General features: G+C 51.2%; 1 protein-coding gene across 1 annotated transcript in view; it reads left to right on the forward strand.

Annotated features, from left to right (window-relative positions):
• Positions 1-23,894, forward strand: part of LOC147710875 (mucin-5B-like) — a 208,871-nt gene that overhangs the window by 153,624 nt on the left and 31,353 nt on the right. The window contains exon 10 of the mRNA XM_086920069.1: positions 23,628-23,731. Coding sequence (XP_086776195.1) covers positions 23,628-23,731 — 104 coding nt within the window. The remainder of the gene's footprint in view (positions 1-23,627; positions 23,732-23,894) is intronic.

Genomic DNA, 23,894 nt, shown 5'->3' on the forward strand with positions numbered 1-23,894 from the left:
GGGAAGTGAAGGGTCGATCGGCAATATATATGTCTCACTTAGATTTACTTGTACACCGGACACCAGTTCGAATTGTCTTAGTAAGTGAAGGGCAGTGGTAGTTCCTACAGTTGCATCTTTCAGGTAAATTAATAAATCATCTTCATACAAGGAGATAATATGGTCCCTTCCTTGTATGGATATTCCCATTCCCTGTACGCCCCTTCTGAACATCACAGCTAGTGGTTCGATTGCTAGCGCGTACAAGAGCAGTGATAGGGGGCAGCACTGTCTAGTCCCCCAGTGGATTTCACATTGCTGGGAAACTATTTTGCCTATCTGAATCCGCGCCGTTGGTTCCATGTAGAGCAGAGACATCCATTTTAACCAATCTTCCCCTGTACCCATCTGTCGCATCACCTCAAACAGATAATCCCACCTCACTGTATTGAAGTCCTTTTCCAGGTCGATCAATAGGAGCACCGCCTGTGGGAATGTCTGTATATCTGGGTGATATAATAACGATTACAATCTCCGCAGGTTGAGGGATGTATTCCGGAATGGGATAAACCCATTTTGGTCGGAATGGTTCAGGGCAGGCATATGTGAAAGCAGACAGAGAACCATAATTTTACTAAGGATTTTTTGATCCAAAGAAATCCCAAGGGGAGGCTTCTGTGGAATTAATTTTAGGGAGGGGGCCACAATTGCATCCAGTAAGAAGTCTGGAAGCCTCCCGAGCTCTAAAGCTTCTGCATACAATGCCACTAATCTGGGAACCAACACCGAGGCATATGTATGTTCCGTCACTGGTCCACCCAGCACCTCACAAGTCTGGGGGACCTGCCACCAGATCAGTAAGTCTCTCTGTATAGTCTGAGGGATCGGGGCAGCGCCCCATACAGGTTTCTCTAATACTCACGAAATATGATATATATTCCATCCGGTTCATGTACTATAACCCCCCTCTTCTCTCGTTACTCGCTTGATTGGAGACTCTGGGATTCCAGCCTTATCTACTCGTCTGCCCGGCCTCCCCTCTTCCTCTTCCACTCTCATGTGGTATTCATGCCCCTTGCGTTTCCCAGCCAATCCAGTCTGTCCTCTGGCATCCATAGTTCTTCATGTATTTCCCTTTGCGCCCCTAACTACTTACCCATGCAGTGGCCTCTCACTACAGTTTTAAATGCGAACCATTCGACCAGCCTAGTGGAAGCTGACCGCGTATTATCTTAAAATTAATTGGCAATGGCCGTGTGAAGTATTTTCCTGTAAAATACATCCTCTAAAGCCTTTTGTCAGAGTCGCCATAGAGGGACTGGAGGGCGGGTTCCCTGTGATCTAAACTCCAATTACAATGGGCTTAGGTCTGATATTGTGCACCAGAGGTACTCAGCGGAGGAGACTGCACCGCACAAAGCATGGGAACACAGAAAGGCGTCTAGTCGTGTGTGCACTTGGTACAGGGGTGTGTAAAAGGAGTAGTCTCTCATAGAGGGATGTTGTGTCCTCCGGTAGCATTACGTAGGGCTTGAGTTCCTGGTAGAGAAGAGGTCGGACGGTCGAACAGTACGTCTGATATACAATTATAATCGCCTCCGAGTAGAAGGCCAGGTGCCGCTAAGTCCGCTAAGGGAGCCGACAGTTTGTGCAGGAAGGAGATCTGGTCTTGATTAGGGGCATATATTCTGCAAAGTGTTAACTCTCATCCCCACAGCCGCCCCGGTACCAGAACATAGCGGCCCGCTTTGTCAATGAGTGCACGTTGGGGTTCAAACGGTATTCTCGCCCTCACCCATATCGGTGCCCCTCTAGCAAATGCCAAAAAGGAGGTGGCGAATGCCTGCCCTCTCCCTCGCCTGCGCAATGCCTCTATTTCGCTGTGTATGAGATGTGTTTCTTACAGCATGGCTATCTGCACTCCGCGCATGCGTAGGTATCTATGGACATTGTGTTGTTTGTTAGCCAATCCCAGCCTTAAAGTGGTATGAGGTTCTGTCATTTTAAAACGGGTACTATGGCTCATCTACCCCATCCCTCCCCTCTCCCCCCACACCTTCCAAAAACAGGCACTCATGTATGTGAAACAAGTAATTGGGACATAAAATGTATAACTACTGCCAAATGGAACTCCCAGTCCCAAGAGCAGTTTGGCAACTGCCAACCACCCAAACTGCAACCATCTCGACAAATTGGAAGTCCCGACCCAGTCTTGAGTCAGTCCTCCAATAGGGGGGCGTGTTTGGTCCTGAAGTAGACTTACTCTTCAGGAACGGTCTGTCCAAGCCCATTTCTATCTACAGGCTCCTATGCTTTGGATGCCACCATGATATCTTACCAGGTAAGCCGGTGCCACCACTCTGAATTATCGGTACCTTAAATTATATCATCTGCTGTCCCAGGAGTACTGTCCAGCATTTGGGTACTATCTGCTTGCCAGATATTTCAGTTCCTCTTACTGACGGGGACCCAGACTCTGTGATGCGCTCAGACCCCTTCATAATTGTTGCCACTGCTTGGAGGGTAGTCACCCTTTCATGTTCGGTTTGTGAGGGGCTGTTTTTTTTGCAGGGCTTCTCCTGGCTCATTTCCTGGTTCTTCTCCTCTTCTCTCCCCCTTTCTTGGGCCCTTTTGCGCCTCCTGATGTATGAACCCCTACCTTATAGGTTCGATCGATTCCGAAGCCGCTGCCGGGTTTTTGCAAAAATGAATCCTGCCATCTAGCAAAATCAGCAGCCTAGCAGGGAACTTCAGGGAGTATTGCAGACCTTCTTCTCTTAGCGCTCTCTTGATTTCAAGGAAGGAAGATCTCTTTTTCTGTACCTCCACCGTGTAGTCTGGGATTACGGAGACCCTGCTGTTATTGACTGTGAAGGGGCTTGTGTGCGTGGTTCTGAATTTGTGGAGTAAAATGTCCCTGTCTTTGTAATGTAGGAGCCTTGCCACCACCGGAGGGCACCCGAGCCGGCGGTCTGGCCGGTACACTGTGTGCCCATTCAAACGTGTAGAAGGGATTGAGACCCTCTAGTGCAACAGCAGTCTTAGTCTTGAGCCAGTTTTCCAGATATGCTACCCTGACCGTGGTTTCCACTCCCTCCGGCAGCCCAACTACATGAATGTTATTGTGCCTGTTTCTCCCTTCGGCAACCTCTGCTCTACGCTGCAGCACACACACCCTGTATGTAAGTTCAGCCACCTGGCGAGAGGTCGTTGCTTGCACAGGGCCAAGTTCCGCGAGAGTCGCCTCTGCAACCCGGACCTTCTCCGCTATTTTATGGTTCTCCACTCTGAGTAGCCCAAGAGCCACAGGCATTGTGCTGATGTCTTGGTGTAGTGTGGCTTTGATGTCTTCAATGGCTTCTAGCATTTTAGTTAGTTGCTGTTGCACTGGGTCTATGGGGATTTCCGACCCATGGCGGTGCTAGGCAGGGGTCTCTCCTGTATCTACTGGGCTATAGTTTAGCCCATTCTCACTGTGTGTACTGTCCGACTGAGTCATGGGGTGTCCTTTGCCTCAAACCCTTATTTGGGCAGTGAGGGTATATAATGGGGTCAATCAGTGAGTTCACAGGGAGTAGGCTTGGATATTCGACTACAAAAGGGGGTGGTGATGGACGGAGCATCTGAATCAAAACACTCACACCCAGTCAAAAGATCTGTGTTTGATCCATCACTGTTCTTTAGCCCACTCTGCCACCCCAGTTCAGACACCACCCCCTTTTGTACCACCCCCTTTTGTACCGCTGGATATTCAACTGGCAGGTTAATGAGTTCCTCACCCAAACCCCACTAGGTCACAAAGGACCCCTCAGGGCGGTTATGATGTTTGTTCTAATAGTTTCGCTGTGACTGCCCACTGTTTGTGTCGCCCTCCAGGGAAGGTGTCTCTCAAATGATATCCGTGCACCACTGATGGGGTGTGGCTGTAACGTACCCCTTCAGAAATCCCACTTATTTTACTCAATATAGCTCAGGATGTAGTTGTTATGTCCCAGTGCAGTCTCTTGTCCCCAGTCTCCAGTGTTCAGGTGTTTGACAGGGCTGAGCCGGGTGCTAGCTCCTTTTGCTGAAAATATGTTTTATAGGTGCTGCTCACACCCCTCCACCTTGGTTGCACTTCATAGCTGAAGCCCCAGGCTTTGCCAGCATCTTGAGTCCCATTTATCTCCTGCTGCTGCGGCCTCGTGATCCCGCGGGGTACTTCACCTACTCCGCCCGGGGAAACTCAATATTCTCCCTGGCTCTTGGACATGGGAGCCTTCACTGGGACTTATCAGGCAGACTGCTGCCGTTGCCCTGCAGCCCCACAGCTGGTTGTAACCCACCAGGCCTCACCACCGTCTTGCGCTGGAGTCCACCTCAGCTCCGATTCGAGCTTTCTCCTTTCCTGGGCTCTGCTTCTGCACTCCCTGCTCCATCCGCATCTCAGATCCCAGGTTGCTGCCGGAGTATACCCAGCTTTTCTTTCTCCGGGCGGACAGTGTTGGTACGGCTTCCTGGTCTTATGACACATTACGTTCTCGGCGTCTGAGCAGGGTCCGTCGCCTCCCTCACCTCCGTAGCTTGCCAGGTACATATCCACTGTGCAATCCACTCTGTGCTGCCTTCCGCTCAGGGAGGTTACAGGCTTACAAGTTTACTGCGTCATCATAGCCGATGTCGGGCTCCTTTCAGCTCCAATCCCCACTGTGGCGTGACCGGAGTCTCGACGTTTATTTATGTGTGCCGCAGCGCCCCCTGTTTCATGCAAGTCGGCTTGGGACCACAATAACCAAGGCACATGCTGGATTATGCAGGATTAGTGTAGGGCTGTGTTGTGTTTTAGCTTGTGTTACGCCCGTGGCGCAACATGCGTGCAACGTGGCACCATGTGACAAACACAATAAAAGGGGCCCACGCACGTATGTACGCCAGTTGGCGACGACGAGCAGAGCCACAAGAAGCACCCAAGTGTCCGTGTATGTTATTCCGGCAACCGGCCACGTGTCAGGCCTATAGATCCCAGTTTACCCCTGAGTGTAGTAAGCTCTGTGGATCCCCAGACTTGTGTCTGGCCCACACAACACAACAGCTGGCGATGAGGGTGGGCGTACCCTCGCTGTGTGTGTGTCTCGCGCCTACTCTGCTGGGGTGGCTGCGAGCTCTGGCATCGGCTCGCGGCGCTCGTGCCCTACGGATCCGCCTGCAGTGCGGCAACGCGACCTGGGCCCAGACCGGAGTGCCCCGACGGCAGCACTCCCTACAGGTGAGCCGCTGTGTCCCGCATGTGCGCGCCCATCGCGGGACCGCCTCATCGCCGCACTTTGACAGGGCCCCAGGGGACGAGTCATTTGGTTCCCCTGCCGGCCGCTTGCAGACCCAGCGTTGGAAGCCCCGGGCAGCGCCGCATACCGGCAGGCGGCCGATGCCTGAAGCGCGCTGCCGGGTGACACCGAGGGGAAGGGCTCACGCTGTACCTAGGCCCTGGCCACGCCCCCTTGACTCCGCGCAGCCGGCACACAAGGGCCCTGAGCCACGTGCACCGCCCCGAGGCCCTACCTTCCCAGGGGGAAGACTCAACGCCTCAGAAGGGGTGGAGAAGAACTCCACATGGAGGGGAACACGCCTAATAACAAAACAAAAAAAACAGCGGATCAAGCAAACCAAGCCCAGCAGCCCTCAATAGTCAACAAGCATTCGCAAAAGGACAATTCCCACGTTGGTCTGTGAAGCCCAGGAGAAAGTAGCCATCACCGACGCGCCGCCTCCGTCCACAGCACGGCCCACTAAAGCCACAAGCATGGCTACAATGCCCCCAACATAACCATTCCTGGTGGAGGGGTCACCCTCGTCATTGGCCCCGAAGTGGAAGGACTGGGTAGACCAGTTACTGATCTTCTTTGAAGCCACCAAAGTTCATAAGGACCAGAAACGGGCCATGATACTCCACCTAGGGGGAAAAGATGTCCACAACATTGCCAGAACTCTAGCGGAAGTCCCACCAAAAAATCGCCACTCACTCATAAATGCTCTGAATGGTCACTTCGAGCCCATGGCCAACCAGGACTATGAGAGATTCATATTCAGCAAGCCAGGCAGTTGCCAGAAGAGTCCCTAGACACGTATCATGCACGGCTGAAATACCTGGCGTCAACCTGTGGGTTTGCGGACGTCACCGAAGAAATACGAGGACAGATCATCCAAGGTTGTGCGTCTGCCAAACTCAGAGAACGCATTTTGGAAGAGTCTGGGAAGCCCCTGGCGGACATTCTCACCCTCGGTCGAACCAAAGAGTTGTCAAAGGCCCGAGCGGCCCACATGGAAGCCGCGCTTCAAGCACCGGTGAAGGCAGAACCGGTCAGCAAGATGACAGTGAGATCCCCCACGAAGTGGAACAAGAAAAGCACAGGAGCCACCGCGGTGACATCGGGGAAGACCTGCGGATACTGCGGGGGACCACCCCACCAGGCAGCAGATTGCCCGGCCAAAGGGAAGCGGTGCTCAGGGTGTGGTCGCTTCAATCACTTCGAGAAGGTCTGTCTGGCCAAGAAATTCCGAAAACCTCGGCAGGTGGTGAACACAGTGCCAGAAGGTGATCCCAGTCCGAGTGACATGGATGATGACGAGGAGGAAGAGAAGACCGTGCACAAAGTGCACATGATTGGCACCGCAATCCGCCGTACCCGGCGACTACCTCAGTGCGGCATCAGAGTGGATGAACAGGAGCTCATGGCTGTAGTAGACACAGGCGCGACCATTAACCTCATGGCTGCCAATCTCTATCACACATTGGACCAGCCCCCAACACTGAGTCCATCACCCATCACTGTATTCGCATATGGACAGGATACCCCGCTCAAGATTCGAGGGAAATTCAAGATGACCATCTTGCATGGAAACCGATCCATCACCGCCAACATCTTCATGTCAGAAGATGGGCAAGGCATGCTGCTCGGGTGCCGGGCAGCGGAGGATTTAGAAGTCGTCAAGTTTGCTTTTGGAGTACACCAGGAGTCAATTCAACAACTCGTAACAGAGTTCTCAGACATATTCAAGGGCATCAGAAAGTTCACGGGGAACAAAGTACACCTCCACATCGACCACACCGTTCAGCCGGTGGCGTTGAGGCATCGCCGCATCGCATTCCATCTCAGGCCACTTGTAGAAGAGGAGCTCAAGAAGCTGGAAGCAGCCGGGATAATAGAAAAGGTAACGGGCCCCACCCCCTGGGTCTCCCCCATAGTGGTCACACGAAAACCAAAGCAACCAGGAGTGGTCAGGATTTGCGTGGACATGCGCCTCCCCAACGCCGCCATCAAAAGGGAGCGCCACATAACGCCCACCATTGACGACCTCATAGGAGAGATGGCAAGAGCCAGCTGGTTCTCCAAACTCGACCTATGGTCCGGGTATCACCAGCTAGTGCTGGATGAAGAATCACGCAACATCACGACCTACTCAACGAACGTGGGCCTTCAGAGATACACCCGTCTCAGTTTTGGCATATCCAGTGCAGCAGAAGTATTTCAAAATGTTATCCAAGAACTCATAACGGACATCCCAGGGGTAATCAATGTCAGCGATGACATTATGATACACGCCCGAACCATCCAGGAACACAACAACCGGCTCATGCAAGTGTTTCGAAGACTAAGGGAAGCAGGCCTCACCCTACACAGTGAAAAGTGCGAATTCCTGAAACGGAAGCTGCAGTTCTTTGGGTACACCTTCTCAGCCGAAGGGGTCAACCCGGATCCGGACAAGGTAAAAGACATCAAAGACGCCGCTTCCCCCACCACCGTCACAGAAGTCCGGAGCTATTTAGGGATGGTGAACTACTGTTGGAGGTTCATCCGGGACGTTGCCAACTTAACACTACCGCTGAGAGAGCTCACAAAAGACGCCACGCCCTGGAGATGGGGTCCTGAGCAGGCAAAAGCGTTCCAAGAAATCAAAGGAGGTCTATCAGATGCAACCACATTAGCCTTTTTAGGTTTAAAGTATTTTATTAATTAAGTACAGTGGTACAGCAGTGAAAAACAAGAAAGAAACCAGGCGATAAAAGACAGTTTATAGCGTGAAAAATTGATGCTTTCTCCAGAGCTCATCGCCACCTGCAAAGTTCTACAGTCCCAGCTAGGCGAGAGCCGCCATGGGTGGCTTTCTCGAGCATTGAGTCCGAATGTCGATCAGAAAGCAAATAACAATCCCTCTGTACTTCACATTTAGTGTAACAAACTACCCCAACAGCCACCCATACCCACCCCCCTTCCCACCCCCCCGCCCTCTGTCCGGTGTTGTGCAAGGAAGGTCTCAGAAACTCACAAGTCCTCTCCTGCTTTCTACCCAACATGCGTACACGGTCCCTCCCTCTTCCTACTGGTCGTTCAAGTGATCGGTGGTGTAAGCCTAAGGAGCCTCAGGTATCTGGGGCACGTAAGCTCCCTGAATTCAGTAGCTAGTAATGTATGGTATGGTTGCCACAGCTCTGTGAATTGGTCGACCTCCCCAGCCAGTGTAAGCGAAATTTTTTCCATACCCAGTACGTGCCACAGCCTGTGTAGCCAACCCGTGATCGAGGGAATGGTGGAAGTGCGCCAGTGTATTAGAATGTTCTGCACAGCTGAGCCCAAAGCGATGGCTATGTGTCTCCCTCTCCGGGATTTCAACGGGTACATTAAGGCATTGGGCAGGCCCAGCAGGGTATAGGCCGGGAAGCGGGGTAACTCTATTTCAAAAAATGTATCTATTTCATCGATCACCTCCTTCCAGTAGTCCTGTATCAGTGGGCAGTCCCATAAAATATGCGTCAGTGTCCCAGTGTGCCCACAAGTGCGCCAACATGCAGTGTCTATGAGCCTGTTCATTTCGTGCAAGCGTTCGGGAGTGCGGTACCAGTACGTTGACACCTTGGTGAAGGTTTCAGTGAGCCCCACATGATATGCAGAATGTCGCGCTCGGTATGAGATTTGCTCCCATTCCTTGTGGCTAAGCGTTCTCCCCAGTTCCCTGTTCCATCTCTCCCTACCAGGATTATAGATGTGTGTGGGTGGTGGCTGTAGCATTTTATACAGATCAGATATGAGTTTTGCATCCGATGTACGCGTCGCCATCCATCTCTAATAAGGGAGCAGGTCCCTGTCCGCCGCGTCCCGCACCTGTGGTTGTAGTGCCCAATGTCTGACTTGCCAATATCTCATCCTATCTGCCTCGGCCAGCTGGTAACTCTCTTTAAGGTCCTCAAAGGGGAGGATCCCGTCCTCACCGTACACATGAAAAAGTGCTCTGCATCCTTTCTCTCGCCAGTGCGTAAAGGCTCCCGGTTCTGTCCCTGGCGTGAAGTCTGGGTTGTCCACAATAGGAGTGAACGGAGAGGGGAACGAGGTAAGCTCGAATAGTTCACTAGTGGCATCCCATACCCTCAGCGGCACCCTTGTAACATAGGAGGCGTAGAGATTCGGGGGTCTGTGTTGTCTGCGCAGGAATGGTATTTCCTGCAAGGGCCGGCCCGCCACTGCCTGGTCCTGGAAGAGCCAGTGCTTATCCGACTCCCATCTGCTCCATTCCACCAGGTACCTCAACTGTGACGCCTGGAAATATTTGTGAAGGTCAGGGACTCCCAGTCCCCCCGCTTCCGGCGCTAAAGTCGTCAATGCTCTCTTCATTCGGGGTTTACGGCCCTGCCAGACGAATTGGGACAGTGCAGTCTGCATCATCCGTATCCAGCCTTTAGGGGGCTGCAGCGGAAGTGCCCGGAAGAGATACAGGATCTGTGGTAGCACTGTCATCTTCAGCGCTATCCTGCCTAGCCACGATATCGTCCCCTTGTTCCACCTCCCCAGTTCCTCTTTCACTTTCTTGCCTAGCGTCTCGTAATTAACCGCCACCATCGCCGACAGCGTGGGAGCCAGCAGGATACCTAAATAAGGCACGTGGTTCCGCGACCACCTTAGTGGGTAACGCCTCTTCAAATCTCGTCTCGTCCCAGGTGTCAGGGAGACATCCAATGCCGTGGATTTCCCCATATTCATCTTAAACCCAGCCGCTCCCGCGAAAGCCTCGAGCTCTTCCATACACGCGGGTAAAGCCCTCTGCGGATCCTCTAGCGTAAAAATGACATCGTCTGCATATAAGCTGACCGTGTGGGTATAACCCCCCATCCGCACCCCAGTAGCATCTGGGTTTTGTCTCACTCTCTGGGCAAAGGGCTCCATGTAGAGAGCGAAGAGGAGAGGGGATAGCGGGCATCCCTGTCTCGTGCCGCGTTCAATATAGAAGCGCTTCGATCCACAGCCATTGACACGCACCGTCGCTGACGGGAACTTATAACAATTAAAGACCATGCACCTAAATTTCTCCCCTATGCCCATTCGAGTCATCACCCGCTCAAGATACGGCCAGTGCACCCGGTCAAACGCTTTTTCGGCGTCGACCGAAAGGAGCATCCTTTCCCCAGGGATCCGCGAAGCTTTTTCCAGTACGTGTACCAACCGCTTGGTATTATCTACCGTTTGCCTGCCGGGTACAAAGCTGGACTGGTCCGGTTCAATCAGCCCGGGGAGATACTGTGCCAATCTCGCAGCTAGGATCCCCGTGTAGATTTTAAGGTCGACGTTTAGGAGGGAAATCGGTCTGTACGGGCCACACTGAGCCCTGTCCTTCCCTGGTTTGGGTATTACTGATACTGTGGCTTGCAGGAGATCCGGTGGGATAGCACCGGGGCAGTCGAAAGAGTTAAACAGCTTGGTCAATATTGGAGCTAAGGTAGTGCAAAATGTCCTATAGAAGAGGGTGGTGTATCCATCTGGTCCCGGGGCTTTCCCGAGTTTCAGCCTAGCGATCGCTGCAATAACCTCTTCTATCCTAATCTCTCGGTCCAGGTAGTCAGTTTGTATTTGAGCTAGGGATGGGAGAGTCACTGAGTCCAGATATTCATCAGCGTCCCCAGTCGTTGTGCCGTCCTCCGCATAGAGCTCAGAGTAGAACTGTCGAAAAGCTTCGGCTATTTCGACGTCTTCTGTAACCGTGCGCCCTCCTGACACCGCAAGTTCTTTGACTCGACGGCATTGGTGTGCGATTCTGAGCTTAGCCGCTAATAACCGGCCACAACGATCCCCTCCCGTATAATATGCGTGTTTCAGACGGAGAGCCGCATATTCAGCTCTGTCCAGGTCCAGAGACGACAGGAGTTTCCTTGCTGCCTTCAGTTGTTTCCAAATTCTAGGAGCCCCCGTTCGCCGATGCACCTGTTCTAATTCCCTGACCTTATGCGTGAGTTCTTCCCGTTTAACTTTCCTCTCCTTATTTTCAGTTGCAGATATCGTTATAAATTCTCCCCGTAGAACCGCCTTAAGCACTCCCCATTGAGTCGCCAATTTGGTGTCGGGGTTAGAGTTATGAAGTTGAAATTCAGTCACTGCCTCGGTGATACGTTGCACCACAACTTTTTTGTGTAGAAGAGTGTCCCGTAGACGCCAGACTCCGCGCTGAACCGGGGTCGACAGGGGCAGGAAGGTCCCCGAGACCGGTGCATGGTCTGATAGGGAGATGACCCCTACCTCGGAGTCAGTGGCCATGTCCCGAACCGGGCCAGAGACCAACAGATAGTCCAGCCGAGCATATGTTTTGTGTGCGTGCGAGAAATAAGAATAGTCCCTATCTGTGGGGTGAAATCCTCTCCAAAGATCGTGCATATCGAGTTCAGCTAGTTGTGTTTTCATAGTGTTCGACAGTTCCCCGGTCTGTGGAAAGCGCTGCGCTGATCTGTCTAGTTAGGAATCAAACACCAGGTTCAGGTCCCCCCCCAGAATGAGATGCCTGTCAGGAGATGCTGTGACATCTATCAGTGTAGCACGAAGGAAATGGTCCTGACGCTCGTTTGGGCAGTAAACCGACCCCACCGTGAATTGCAGAGGCCCCAACTTAAATCTGTATGCCAGCATTCTCCCTTTTTGCTCAGCTAATTTGTGTAGCACCTCACCCTTAAAGGATTTAGATACTAAGATAGCTACTCCTGCGGTTTTAGTGATATTGGAGGAAAAGAACTGTGTGGGGAAGGAGCGGGACCGTAACCTATGACAGTCACCAGCCAGCAGGTGTGTTTCTTGCAGCAGACAGATGTCTGCCTGTGAGGCCTCTAACAAGGAGAGAACTGCCCTACGTTTTGTGGGATTGTTTAGCCCTTTCACATTCAAAGTCACTACTTTCAATTCTGCCATACCAGATTAATGTAACCTTCCAGCACCTGTCGATCAAGAGCAGCAAGCGCCAAACCTGCCTCCGGATCGGTCTGTGAGTTCTGGCTAAGCTGAGCGAACATAACAGAAGCACCGGACAGAGCTTCCCCGAACTCCCCCCTCCCGGATCCCAAGGCCCCCGAACCCCAACTCCCCGACCCCCTCACTCCCTTCCCCCTTACCCCAACTTGAACCCCAAACGGACCCTTCCAACCCATCCCTCTCAACCGTCTGTAGTCCAAATAGTCCCAGGCCTGCCCTACTCGGACAAGTCTGTGGTGAATTACCTTCGTGGGCGACTTGCCACAAGCACTCCTCCCTCGCCTTCCCGCGCCCCCCCCCCCCAAAGCCAGCTCTATCAGTAATGCATTGTCAATCTCCCCCCGGAGCCACGTTATGCGGTTAGCGCCACTTCTTCCTCAACCACCGAGGTCTCGGTTGCCGTTCGAATTGCTTCCGCCATCCCAGCTCTGATTGTGGGCGAACTCGGTCTCTGTGAGGCACTCTGTGTCCTGCGTCTCGAGACCCTCCGCCAGCCTCCATCAGTTGAGTTCCTCCTCCGTGGCGTGGACGATTCCTCCTCCTCTGCTGTGATCCCTAGTACTTCACAGACGTCTTGAAGAGACCGCAGCTGGTGCGACTCTCCATTCCATCGGAATATGAGGCGAAAAGGGTGCCCCCATGAGTAGGGCGTATCGTGTTGTCTCAGGAAGTCTGTTGCAAACTTAAATGCTCTGCGCTTCTGGAGCGTGGTCGCAGCTAGGTCTTGATACAGCGCTACTTGGTGACCTCTAAATGTTATTGTCTGTTTCTTCCTTGCTTCGTACATAATCCGCTCTTTCAGTGGAAAGTCAGGAAGGAAAGCCAATACATCCGGTGGGGGCCCTGTTGCACGCCGTTGCGGGCCTACTCTGTGAGCCCTATCTATCTTGACGGGGAAATCTGTAGATTCGCCAAGGACGGTGCGGAACAGTTCCTGCAGATAGGCCACTATGCCGGAGGTCTCTTCTGTGGACGGCACTCCCCGGACCCTAATATTGTTTCGTCTTGATCTGTTTTCCAGATCTTCATTATGCAGTTGAAGATCTATGTGTTGGTCTCTGAGGCGGAGTACCTCCTGCTGCAAGTGCGTAATCTCATCGTCCTGTCTTTGCGTGGAGCTCTCAACTGCGTCTACCCTCTCCCCAAGTCCATCCACTTCTCTGCGTAGTTTCCGTACTTCACCGGCCACTTCCTTTTTTAACTCTTGAAAGTCTTCCCTCAATGTCCCGAAAAGGGATTCTAAAAAGGATCTGGTGACCGGGGGCTCTCCGCTGCTCCCCCCTTGAGATCCGCATGCGCCTCCCGACTGTGTTGAGGTCTTGTCTCCTTTACTTGGTGGTTTATTGAGCATTTCCGTGAGCGTGCGATTACTTCCTTTGCCGCCCTTCTGCCCGGCCATCTTCCTCACTGCTCCGCAGCTCGTGTGTAATCTGTAGCAGGCCCCAGCCAATCTGTCACCCGACCAGGCCCTTATCTCTGGCGTGAGCCTTCGGGAGCCTCCGTTACTTAGTCCTGCCCCCGATGGTTTCTGTGACATAAGGTTGAGCCCCCGAAAGGCCCAGACTGGCTACGTGTCAGGTGTGATTCGGTCTCAGCTGCACGGTCTTTGATTGCTCCAGATGCGGGCAGTAGGAAGGCCCGGGCCCGCAGACCGCTCAGCCCGATCGCAGTGTGGTAGCACCGCCGTGTCAGCAGCCGCCGCTGCTCCTCCCTGCTCCGTGAGCGATTCCTCTCCCCAGATTAGGCGGGTCACCCCTGTCACAGGCGCCGCAGGGCCCAGCCGCTCAAGACCAGCTCGCTACTGTCCTAATGTGCGCTACACCATTCGAGTGATCCCCCCTCACCTCCAACGTCTGTTCACTCAGGGGGAGCTCTGCGCCACTTAGTTGCTGTCCCCAGGCTACTTCTCCTTCCCGGCTGTGCACCGGTTACCAGGCGCCGCTGTGTTTTCCAGTCCACCCCGGTGCAATATGTCGCAAACTTTCGCTCTACTCAGGGCAATTTGTAACTCCTCTGGGGGCTCCACATCCAAATGCACTCACCCAGCCCGCACCTCACCTCCTCCGCTGAAGTCGTGGGGGAAGGGGAAAGCTCTGTCCAGGGCCCGGCTCCAAGCAGTCCGTCTCCGATGCCCCGGCCTGCACCACTCCGGCCCCCAGGTGCGATCCGCAGGGCGCCGAGGATCCTCCACTTTCGGCAGCTGACCACTCAAGGGGAGCCTTTCCCAGCCCCGTCTCCGCTCTCCGGGGCAGCGTCCCTGTTCAGGCTTTGTTTCACAGGCCCGGTGCCGCCGCGGTGCCAGTTCCACTCTGGTGTTGCGCTCCGCAAACTCCGGCTCTTCTTGCGGTCAACCCGCAATGCCCCTGGGCGCTCTGCTCTCTCCTCGTCACCCCGAGGCGCTTCTGCCGGATCGCGGGGGGGAATTATGCCCAGGGCCCGGCCCCGCCACAATCTGGCCTCGATATCCCCGACCAGGACCGCTTCAGCTCCCGGGGCAGTCCGCCGATCGTCGGTGATCTGCCCGACAGAATCCGCCACTCCTCTGGCGCCGCCTCTCTGGCGCCCTCAGCCGTCGGCCTTCTCCAGCTAGGCCGCAGCCGCGGTCTCGCGTAGTCCCCGGGCCGGGACCGAGTCTCCCTCACCACCGGGAAACCGGTCAGCGATCTTTAAGTCCAGGCTCACTGTGCCAGCGGGTCGCCAATGTTCCTCCGCGCCCCTCCTGAGCTTCCGCCAGTACCCGCAGCTGCACCAGTGCAGCCTCGCCAGTGGTCCCGGCCTGCGTCTTCTCCCAGCCCGGCCGCAGCCGCGGCCTCGATTAGCCTAGGGGGCGGGCCCGGGGCTCACCGCACTGTCCACGGTCCGATCAGCTCACCTCGGTCCTAGGCCGCCGGCACCGCCGGTTCATCTGCAGGTGGCTTCGTCTCAGCAGATCTTCCTCCGCAGCCCCCAGGGTCTGCGCTATTGTCAGCGGGGCCTCCAGTCGGCGTTGCTCCGCCACCGCTGCTCGGGGTTCCAGCAGCCGGGTTCACCGCTCCTGACTCCGCGATCGGCGGAGGAATCGGAGCTCCACTCAGCTGTGCCCCTATGCTCTCCCGATCACACCCGGTCCTCTGGGCCGATTTGGGGGGGAGAAAAGCGTGAATTCAGGGCTCAGGGCCTAGGCGGGCGCGGGAGCTCGGGAGGAACACGTCCGTTCACTCCGCCATCTTGGCCACCCACATTAGCCTTTTTAGATCTCCGGAAGTTGACACTTGTGGCAGTGGATGCCGGTCCGGTGGGCCTAGGGGCCGTCTTAATGCAAAGGCAGAGAGCATATGAAGACTGGATCCCGGTGGCATTCGCTAGCCGCTCCCTCACAGAAACTGAACAAAGATACTCTCAAATTGAGAAAGAAGGGATAGCCATCCACTGGGGATGCCGGCATTTCCACCTGTATGTCTAAGGAAAGCCGTTTGTGGTGGCCACCGATCATAAGCCACTGGTTGCCTTCTTCTTAGGGACCTCCACGAAAACTCCACCTCGCATTGAAAAGTGAATGCTCCAACTACAAGACTATAACTGCCGAGTAGAGTATCAGCCCGGGTCCAGGAATCCTGCAGATTACCTATCAAGACACCCGCGAGCCGCCACTCGGGAAAAAATGGAGGACGCAGCAGACACCGAAGCCTACGTGAGATGTGTCACTGCCCGATCATGCCTGATGCCCATGTCGGTGGAGAGCATTGCAGAAGCCACCTGGAGGGATGATTGCCTTCAAAGAGCTATAGCGGCACTTCAGACCAGCAATTGGCACCGTGCCAAAGAACAATGGAAGATACTAACACCTGAGGCGCAACGCATCATGGAAAGCCTTCATCACGTGAGAGAAGAACTCAATGAAGACGACACTGGATGCCTACTGCGAGGTCACAGGCTAGTGATACCGTCGGCCTTGACGGCCCAAGCCGTGCACCTGGCCCACGTCGGCCACCCAGGAATGGTCAAAACAAAATCCAGACTGAGAACCAAAGTTTGATTTCCCCTCATGGACAATCTCGTGGAAGCCACAGTGAGATCGTGTGCAGCCTGTCAGGTCACTGGAGACGCACCGCGAGAGGCACCTGTTATTGCAGAGCCTCGGCCACATCGCCCCTGGGAGTGCGTCAGCCTGGACTTTGGCAGTCTCCCCGATGGGCGGCACACCCTGGTAGTCATCGACGACCACTCCAAGTACCCTGAGGCAGAAATAATATCCTCCACCAGCGCTACGAAGGTCATTCCCAAACTCGAGAAAATCCTGGCAGCGCATGGGCTGATGAAAGAATTACGAACAGACAATGGCCCTCCTTTTCAAGGACAAGAGCTTGCTAGCTACCTCAACGTCTTAGGGATCCGACATCGCAGAATAACCCCCGATGGCCCCAGGCTAATGGCGAAGTAGAGCGGTTCATGCGAACCCTTAACAAGGTGATCAGAATAGCTCATGATAAAGGACAGTCGCTAGAACTCGCAATTTTCACATTTCTAAGGAGCTATCGACAGACCCCTCACATGACCACGGGGGTTGCTCCAGGACATGTTCTCATGGGGCGAGTGGTTATGGACTCCATTCCACACCACCCCCACTGGAAACCAGAGTTGTCAAATGAAGGCCGGATCGAAGCCCGGCGCCAGGGAGCCTATGCCCAAGCCAGCAAGCGTAGGAGAACCAGAACGTCACAAATCAACTGGGGGGACCTAGTACTACTGAAGAATCGGGTCACCAGTGGAAAATTTGGATTAATGTATGAGACGGAGCCCTGGAAGGTGGTCAACGTGAAGGGAACCCGTGTCATTGCGACCCGAGGCCGAGAGGTTGTGACTCGCAACGTGTCCCACTTCAAACTGTTTCACCCTGAGACAGTGACTGTCTCCAGGCCTGAATCGCCGGAGGTCCGGGTGCCAGCAAGTCCGGTGTCTGTCGGGTCCCCGACACCTAGAGACTGTTCTTCAGAAGAGGAATCTCCAGACTTGACAAGTGGCGATACCACCTCTCCCCAAGGTTCGGAGAGTATCATCGTGGAGCCGAGTGGAGAAGACCTTGGAGTCCGTAGCAGCGGTTCCCCATCCCCGGCTGGTGTCGGCGTCACTCCGAGCAGAGGAATCTCTCAATATCGACTGAGAAGAAACCAGGAGCCATCCTGTCGCCTCCGAGATCACTTCACGTAAGACTGTTCCAGTGCATACTCATTTGCATTCGAGTCATAGATCAGAGACTGTAAAGTGAGTCCCAGAGACTGATGTTGATTACCTGCAGTATTACTATCTCTGTGTTTGTACATTTTGTTTTTTTTGTTTTTTATGGTTGAAGAGGAATGTTGTGTTTTAGCTTATGTTACGCCTGTGGCGCAACATGTGTGCAATGTGGCACCACGTGACAAATACAATAAAAGGGGCCCACGCACGTACGTACGCCAATTGGCGACGACGAGCAGAGCCACAAGAAGCACCCAAGTGTCCGTGTATGTTATTCCAGCAACCGGCCACGTGTCAGGCCTATAGATCCCAGTTTACCCCTGAGTGTAGTAAGACCTGTGGATCCCCAAGTCCCACTGGCCCACACAACACAACAGGCTGGCATGGTGCAGCATGCTCACATGTCCGCTATCTTCGGCTGTTAACCTGCCTCCACTCACTTCTGATGACATCGATCACACAGATGACACTCTCAGTGGCAACTGGCTTCTACGAGGAGCAGGGGTGGGAGTGCGCGGACAAATGTTTATATTGAAAAAACTTACCTGAACTGACGTCCTCCGTCCTACGCTCCGAACTCTTCTCAGGAACTGGATGCAGTGTGGTCACCAATCCTATCGCTGCTCTAATTCTGTGAGAGCAGTGCACTGATTGGAGGGAGCGGTCTCTCTCTCCGCTCCTAGGGTCTTAAGACATCCGGGTTAGAGGTTTCAAAGCGTTCATGTGTGGTTGGCCGTCGCAAAACAGGTGGCCAAATAGACATGCACATTTTGAAAAGTGCACAATCAGCCCACCTTCCTTCCTGCTGCTGTCATGCAGCAGTGGCCCTGGCCCCATCCTGATGCTCCGTTCAGGACTAGAGGATGAAAAATAATATAATACATTTTTCATCTTTGGGGTAATTTAAGTGGGGCTACGCTCCTCCACTCCAATGAAAGAGCCGCCCCAGGACACTCTTTTCCCACTCTTAGCATCCCAATAGTCTCCTATCCGATGATGAGTAACAATGGAAAGGGCAAGGAATGGAAAAACTAATAAACGCCTTAATGCTGTCTTCATGGCCCAACAGGCCAGTGGTACCAAAAGGCAAATAAGGTGTAACTTGCTGCCCCTGGCTCTCCTCGTCCACACCAGTGGTGCTTTTTAGTGGTGGTTCACAGCTCCTTCGACACAGTTGACAACAAGCGTAAATGATTTAAACAGAAAAGTACCCTCAACGTGACTGCTATACAAATCGCTTTAATTCCTCTGATAAATGCTATGTTGTTGGACTCTTCCCTGCTTATGGGAGTAGAAACTGCTTCTTAAAACTATTAAAAATAAAGCTGTAGATACCGTCATTCCATGCGTGACTGCTGAACGAGCAATATACAAGCATGGGTAGCACTTCTGTCTCACATGCACCACTGCACAGCCATCTCAGTTGCATGTTTCAAAAGCCAGTTGGTAGGAGGGATACCTAAGTGTAGGATGGGTACATTTCTCGCTTAACCTCAGCCTCATCCACTCCTGATCTTTGGCTGCCTACTGCCTCCCTTCGGATTACCTAATCACCTCACTAAGAACTCTGGGAACTTATCTTGAGTAATTGTAAATGTAACCTGTAAATTTATTGTCTCGCTTTTAATAACCGTGAATGTAATCTGTAAATACGTGCCCTCTCCCTCTGATGTATCCTGCCCCCCCCCCCCTTCCTACCCGATCCTTTATCTGGTGATGCTAAGTCTGTCTATGCAATGCTTTGTTTTCCTGTTATGCGCTCGAATGCCCTAAAGGGTCAAGTTCGCGCTCTATAAAACAGAAAAATTAATAAATAAAATGTTGAAAGGGGTTGAGGGTCGTTATTTGTAGTGGGAAAGAGACAGAAGTTTCTATGAGCTCCACAGTCACCGTAAAAGTAATTCATGTTGCAGCATCCTACAACTCTCAGCCTATTAAATGCTGGCTAAAGGTCTCAGTAATTTAAATTCTCAAATTTTTGTTGCTGGTAACCACAATTACTGAAGCCTCACAGATTCGAACCAAGCAATGTGCAGTGATATCTAGGTGTACTAAAAGCCAAAGTGGATATACTACAATATTGTAGCACCAGGTTATTGTCGAATATTGTATGACCTAAATAGTGTCTACAAAAGTATCGCCCCTTTGGAGTTAATAGTAGAATGTCAGGGCTTGACAAAGCGAGTTAAAACAGCTAAGGCTGTACTCAGACCACTGATAATAGATTACCTTAGTTACAAGCTATTCCTTGGTCAGGAGGTGTCCATAGATACAATATTCCCACCTATTTTCTGAACTCTTGATAACGCTTAGGCTGCTGATTTTGCAGCTGGGTACAAATACCTTTTCAAATGGATTATTCCTCTAAAGCAGTTGTCTTCAAACTTTTGAATGCTGCCCCCCCCCCCCATGGAGAAAAAAAATCATCAGCTTCCCTTCAGTATTTTTCACATTTTATTCTATTAAACTGGCAATGTTTGAATATGTCTAGACGTATTTAAGTATTGCAGTTAATTATGTTTCCGTTTAAAAAATGCAGTCAAATACATCATTGCCAAACATACTATTTTGATCAGGAAAGCCTTACTAATGAGTAAAAGTTTCCACAGTGTGATTATTAGAAATGGAGGTGGGGATTCTGACGTATATTTGGGGTCCCTTCCCTTCTGACACATACCTAAGCCAGGATATAAATGACAAAAGATGTTAGTGATGGCCCATTACAGAGCAGAATACTGCAGCCTGCTCACTTTCTTCTGCTTAAAAGAAAGCGCTGTTATCAGCTTAATTCTTCTTTTGGCCAAAGGCTGTCACTCTACGGGATCACTTGAGGCCTCCTAGGGGGGTCCGCCCCCAGTGTGAAGAACCCTGCTCTAAAGAAAGAATACATGATTAAACATTCAGCATGTATAACTATCACATAACAATTTTAAAATTTACTATAATGTTGCAGTACTTATCAATGACGCATGTAAATGAAACAACTGCTGTAGTTTTCAGTCATTCAGAATATTGCATTGCAATATTTTTTGCATGCAAGCTAGCATGATGGTTAATTTATACACAATAATGTACACTAAGCTATAAACTCTGAAGTAGAAAACTATATAAGACTATTATAATTCACTTAAGAATTCCAGGACCATATAGAGACAAGAGTCTGAAGAGTGTACTTTCTAAAAGTCCTGGTGACTTGCACTAACTATTTTAATTTTACAGATTTTTTATTTTTAGTAAACATGTTTATTCTACAAATATCCATGTGCGATTTAGATCAACTACTCTTATGTAATACTGACACACATGGATAGATTCTGATTTTCATTCCCATTAATCATCAGATACTATGAGTGTCCATTAGATGTCCACCACATTTGTGCCAGAGATACCCAGAAGAATCCAAGAAACATGTCAAGGATGAGCCACTATTACGTCAAGGGTAATAGAATTTCCACAATACCCACGGCATGCCAAGAGTGGGTCAGGGATAGCAGATTGTTGTAAAGAATAACCACAATATTCAAAGGGGACCACTGGTATGCCATAGACAGCAATAATGCTGCAAAAAATACCCAAAGCATTTCAAAGATGGGTCACTCTAGTAGAAAGGGAGAGTCAAATTGTTGTCTAATTTGCCCACAAAATGTTATGGAATTTACATTTTTATAGAATGAATATTATAGCAGTAATCAAGAATGCCCACCGTATGTTATGGATGTCAACTAGTTTGCCATAGATGGCCAGAATGTTGAAAGGACTGACCACATTATATATTATAATTTGTATTTAAGGTTAATTGTTAGTGCAGCTTGCACCCTGCAAGGATCTCTTGCCACCATAGTAATGCATACTTGTGGCAGACATTTTTTAAAAATATGACAGTATTTCAAAGGATAAGAGGATAGCCAATACATTATAAAAGGACAACTATTACTCCAGGCGTAGCCAAAATGTTGTCAAGAATGTAACCGTATGTGAAGGATAGACCACTTTTATGCCAATGATAGCGTGGCTGTTGTCAACTTCATGCAATACGTATACATATCAACCAGCCCGAATGAGGGTGATTCCAATTAAAGTGAATGGAGAAAACGGTTTTGGAGGGTGATGCATGTTTGCAAATAAGGTGACATTCTAGAAGCCTATGAAACCATATTGTTTTAAGGAAGTTGAATATCATTAAAAAGAGAGCACCCCAAGCAAAAGGACGGTGAGGCCACAGGTATGGAACATAATCCTGCAGAAGCCTTGGGAACACTTGTTCGTATTGGGTATTGATGTGTGCACGGTTCATGGCCTTGTTGGTCCTGCCTCTGCCACTGTGTCGCTGATCTTGCACAAGCAGGTCTGAAGTTTTTGGAGGGCCCAGATCGATAAACCTGTGGGCTCATCCATAGGACGAAGGACCTGTTTCAAAGCTTTAAAAAATGACCTGCAGGAAATAGAATACACAGCACATCTAGCACATGGAGCCCTCTGAAGGTATTTGCTGCTTTAGCTGCCTCCTCATGCACCATGAATAAATGTTCAATGTATGTGCAAAATATCATATTTTGTCTGAGAAGGTTGGAGAGAGCAACATTTAAGTATATATCTTAAAGGCTAGTACAAATTTCAATACACATTATTCCTGATGGTGCATTTTGCATATACACTATTTGCAAGCATTCTTACTGGGATCCATGCATGGTTATAGATGAGCCAGACTATTGTGACTAATATTGACAACTTCCTGGAGTCCCTCCAGAAGCCTATGATTAGTGATTTAAAAGACTTCAGTGGCTGACCAAAAACTGAGGACATCATGAGTGGAGAAAGTTATGGGTTCAGGGAAGTAGATCTTGCTTCATCTCTATTGATATCTATTAAGATGTCTTCAGTGGTTGGTGAGATGTGTCTGCCTTCTAGCTGAGTTAAGCTACAACATGGCCACACAGCCTAATCTCTTTGGATCTCTGTTGTTTGATGGTGTACACACACTTTCTCTGTTATATCTATCTTCCCTAGCCTTTCCAATGCTTGCACCAGCAACTTGCGGAGTATGACGGTGATGCCTTTGTGCAGGACTGCCACTGGTTAGGCTGTTGCACTGACGGTATCACCTACTTGAGGGTGTCAGTCTCTTGAAGTGTTGTGCTGGACTATGCACTTGTTGCCTATACACGATAACAGGGCACTGAGCGGAGGATTTAGGACACTTTTGCCTGCCTGTCAGCACTCCGGGATGACCTGAGAAGGGAACACGTGTGGAAGTTCTGTAGGCGTTCTCCTCTGGGGATTTACAGCATGGACACGTGAAATTGAAATAGAGTCCATGTATTTTGGTTGTGTCTGGTGCAAGATGGGGCAGACGCTGGCTTCAGGTGGGATATGTCTTCAGCTTAGCGATAGGAAGGGGCATGAGACTTGATATCACAGAAGACCATGGCCGTGCCCAGTCTCAATCTGGAACTAAGGACAGTAAGAACAGAACCCTTGATTGCATCTCATCGGTTTGCTCTGCGAGTCATGTTATGCAACTGAGAGACCACGGATTGGGAACACAAAGTGGTACAACAGTAACACACAAAGAAATGTCTAGGCCAAAAACACACACACAATACATTCTAATATTCTTCTCTATGTATGACTCTTTAAATGTAAACCTTTACAGTAAATAAGTGGAAGTGTGCCTTGCTGTAGCCGTCCAGATAACGGAATCTGTGTTTACAGTGTACAAGAAGCATTTTCACTGCTTTTTATGAACCTATTCTGTGTACAAAAAAGGTGCTTACGCTACTACTGTCCACACAGTTCTGAGGGACGTAACATGAACTCAGTGAATCCTACTGCATGGTATGTCACACCCAGACAGACATTCAGGGCAGGCGCCCGAGGGGTCTCCCAGAAAGAGGAGACCAGCAGACCCCTGCATAAAGGGAGGAAGGCCCCTGTGCTACACCCTGGCAGATCCTGGCCTGTACGCCAGGCGCTGGTTCACCTGATGCTCCTGCTGTTGGTGCTACTTCTGGGCCGGCGAAGACGTCGGCCATTTTGCAACCTTCTTTTTTTCTGATCATGATGTGTGTGCTTGGAACAGGAGAGGCGGAAGCTAAAGCTGGTTGTTTGGTGGTTGGGTCATTGTATTGAATTTATTGACACCTGCGTTTGACTGCTACGTTCTCTTTTCTCTCCCAGCTATGATATCTCCAATGGCTTCCTCTGCCTTTACGACCATGTGCCTGAACACACGTGCATGGACTACTACGTGAAGTTCAGCTGCCCTGCTGATTTCTGCGGAGGTAACTTGGCATCAATTGAGGAGGATTAGGAGGCAGCGGAAGGGTAACAAGGGGCGAGATTACAGATAACACCATGAGGAATAGGCTAGAGTACACTCTTTATTACATAGGGCAACATGGCAGGAGATGCAATGTACTATGGCCCTGCCATGACACGAAATCT

The sequence above is a fragment of the Lissotriton vulgaris genome, chromosome 5 (assembly GCF_964263255.1).
Source record: "Lissotriton vulgaris chromosome 5, aLisVul1.2, whole genome shotgun sequence".
In the NCBI taxonomy this organism is placed as follows: domain Eukaryota; kingdom Metazoa; phylum Chordata; class Amphibia; order Caudata; family Salamandridae; genus Lissotriton; species Lissotriton vulgaris.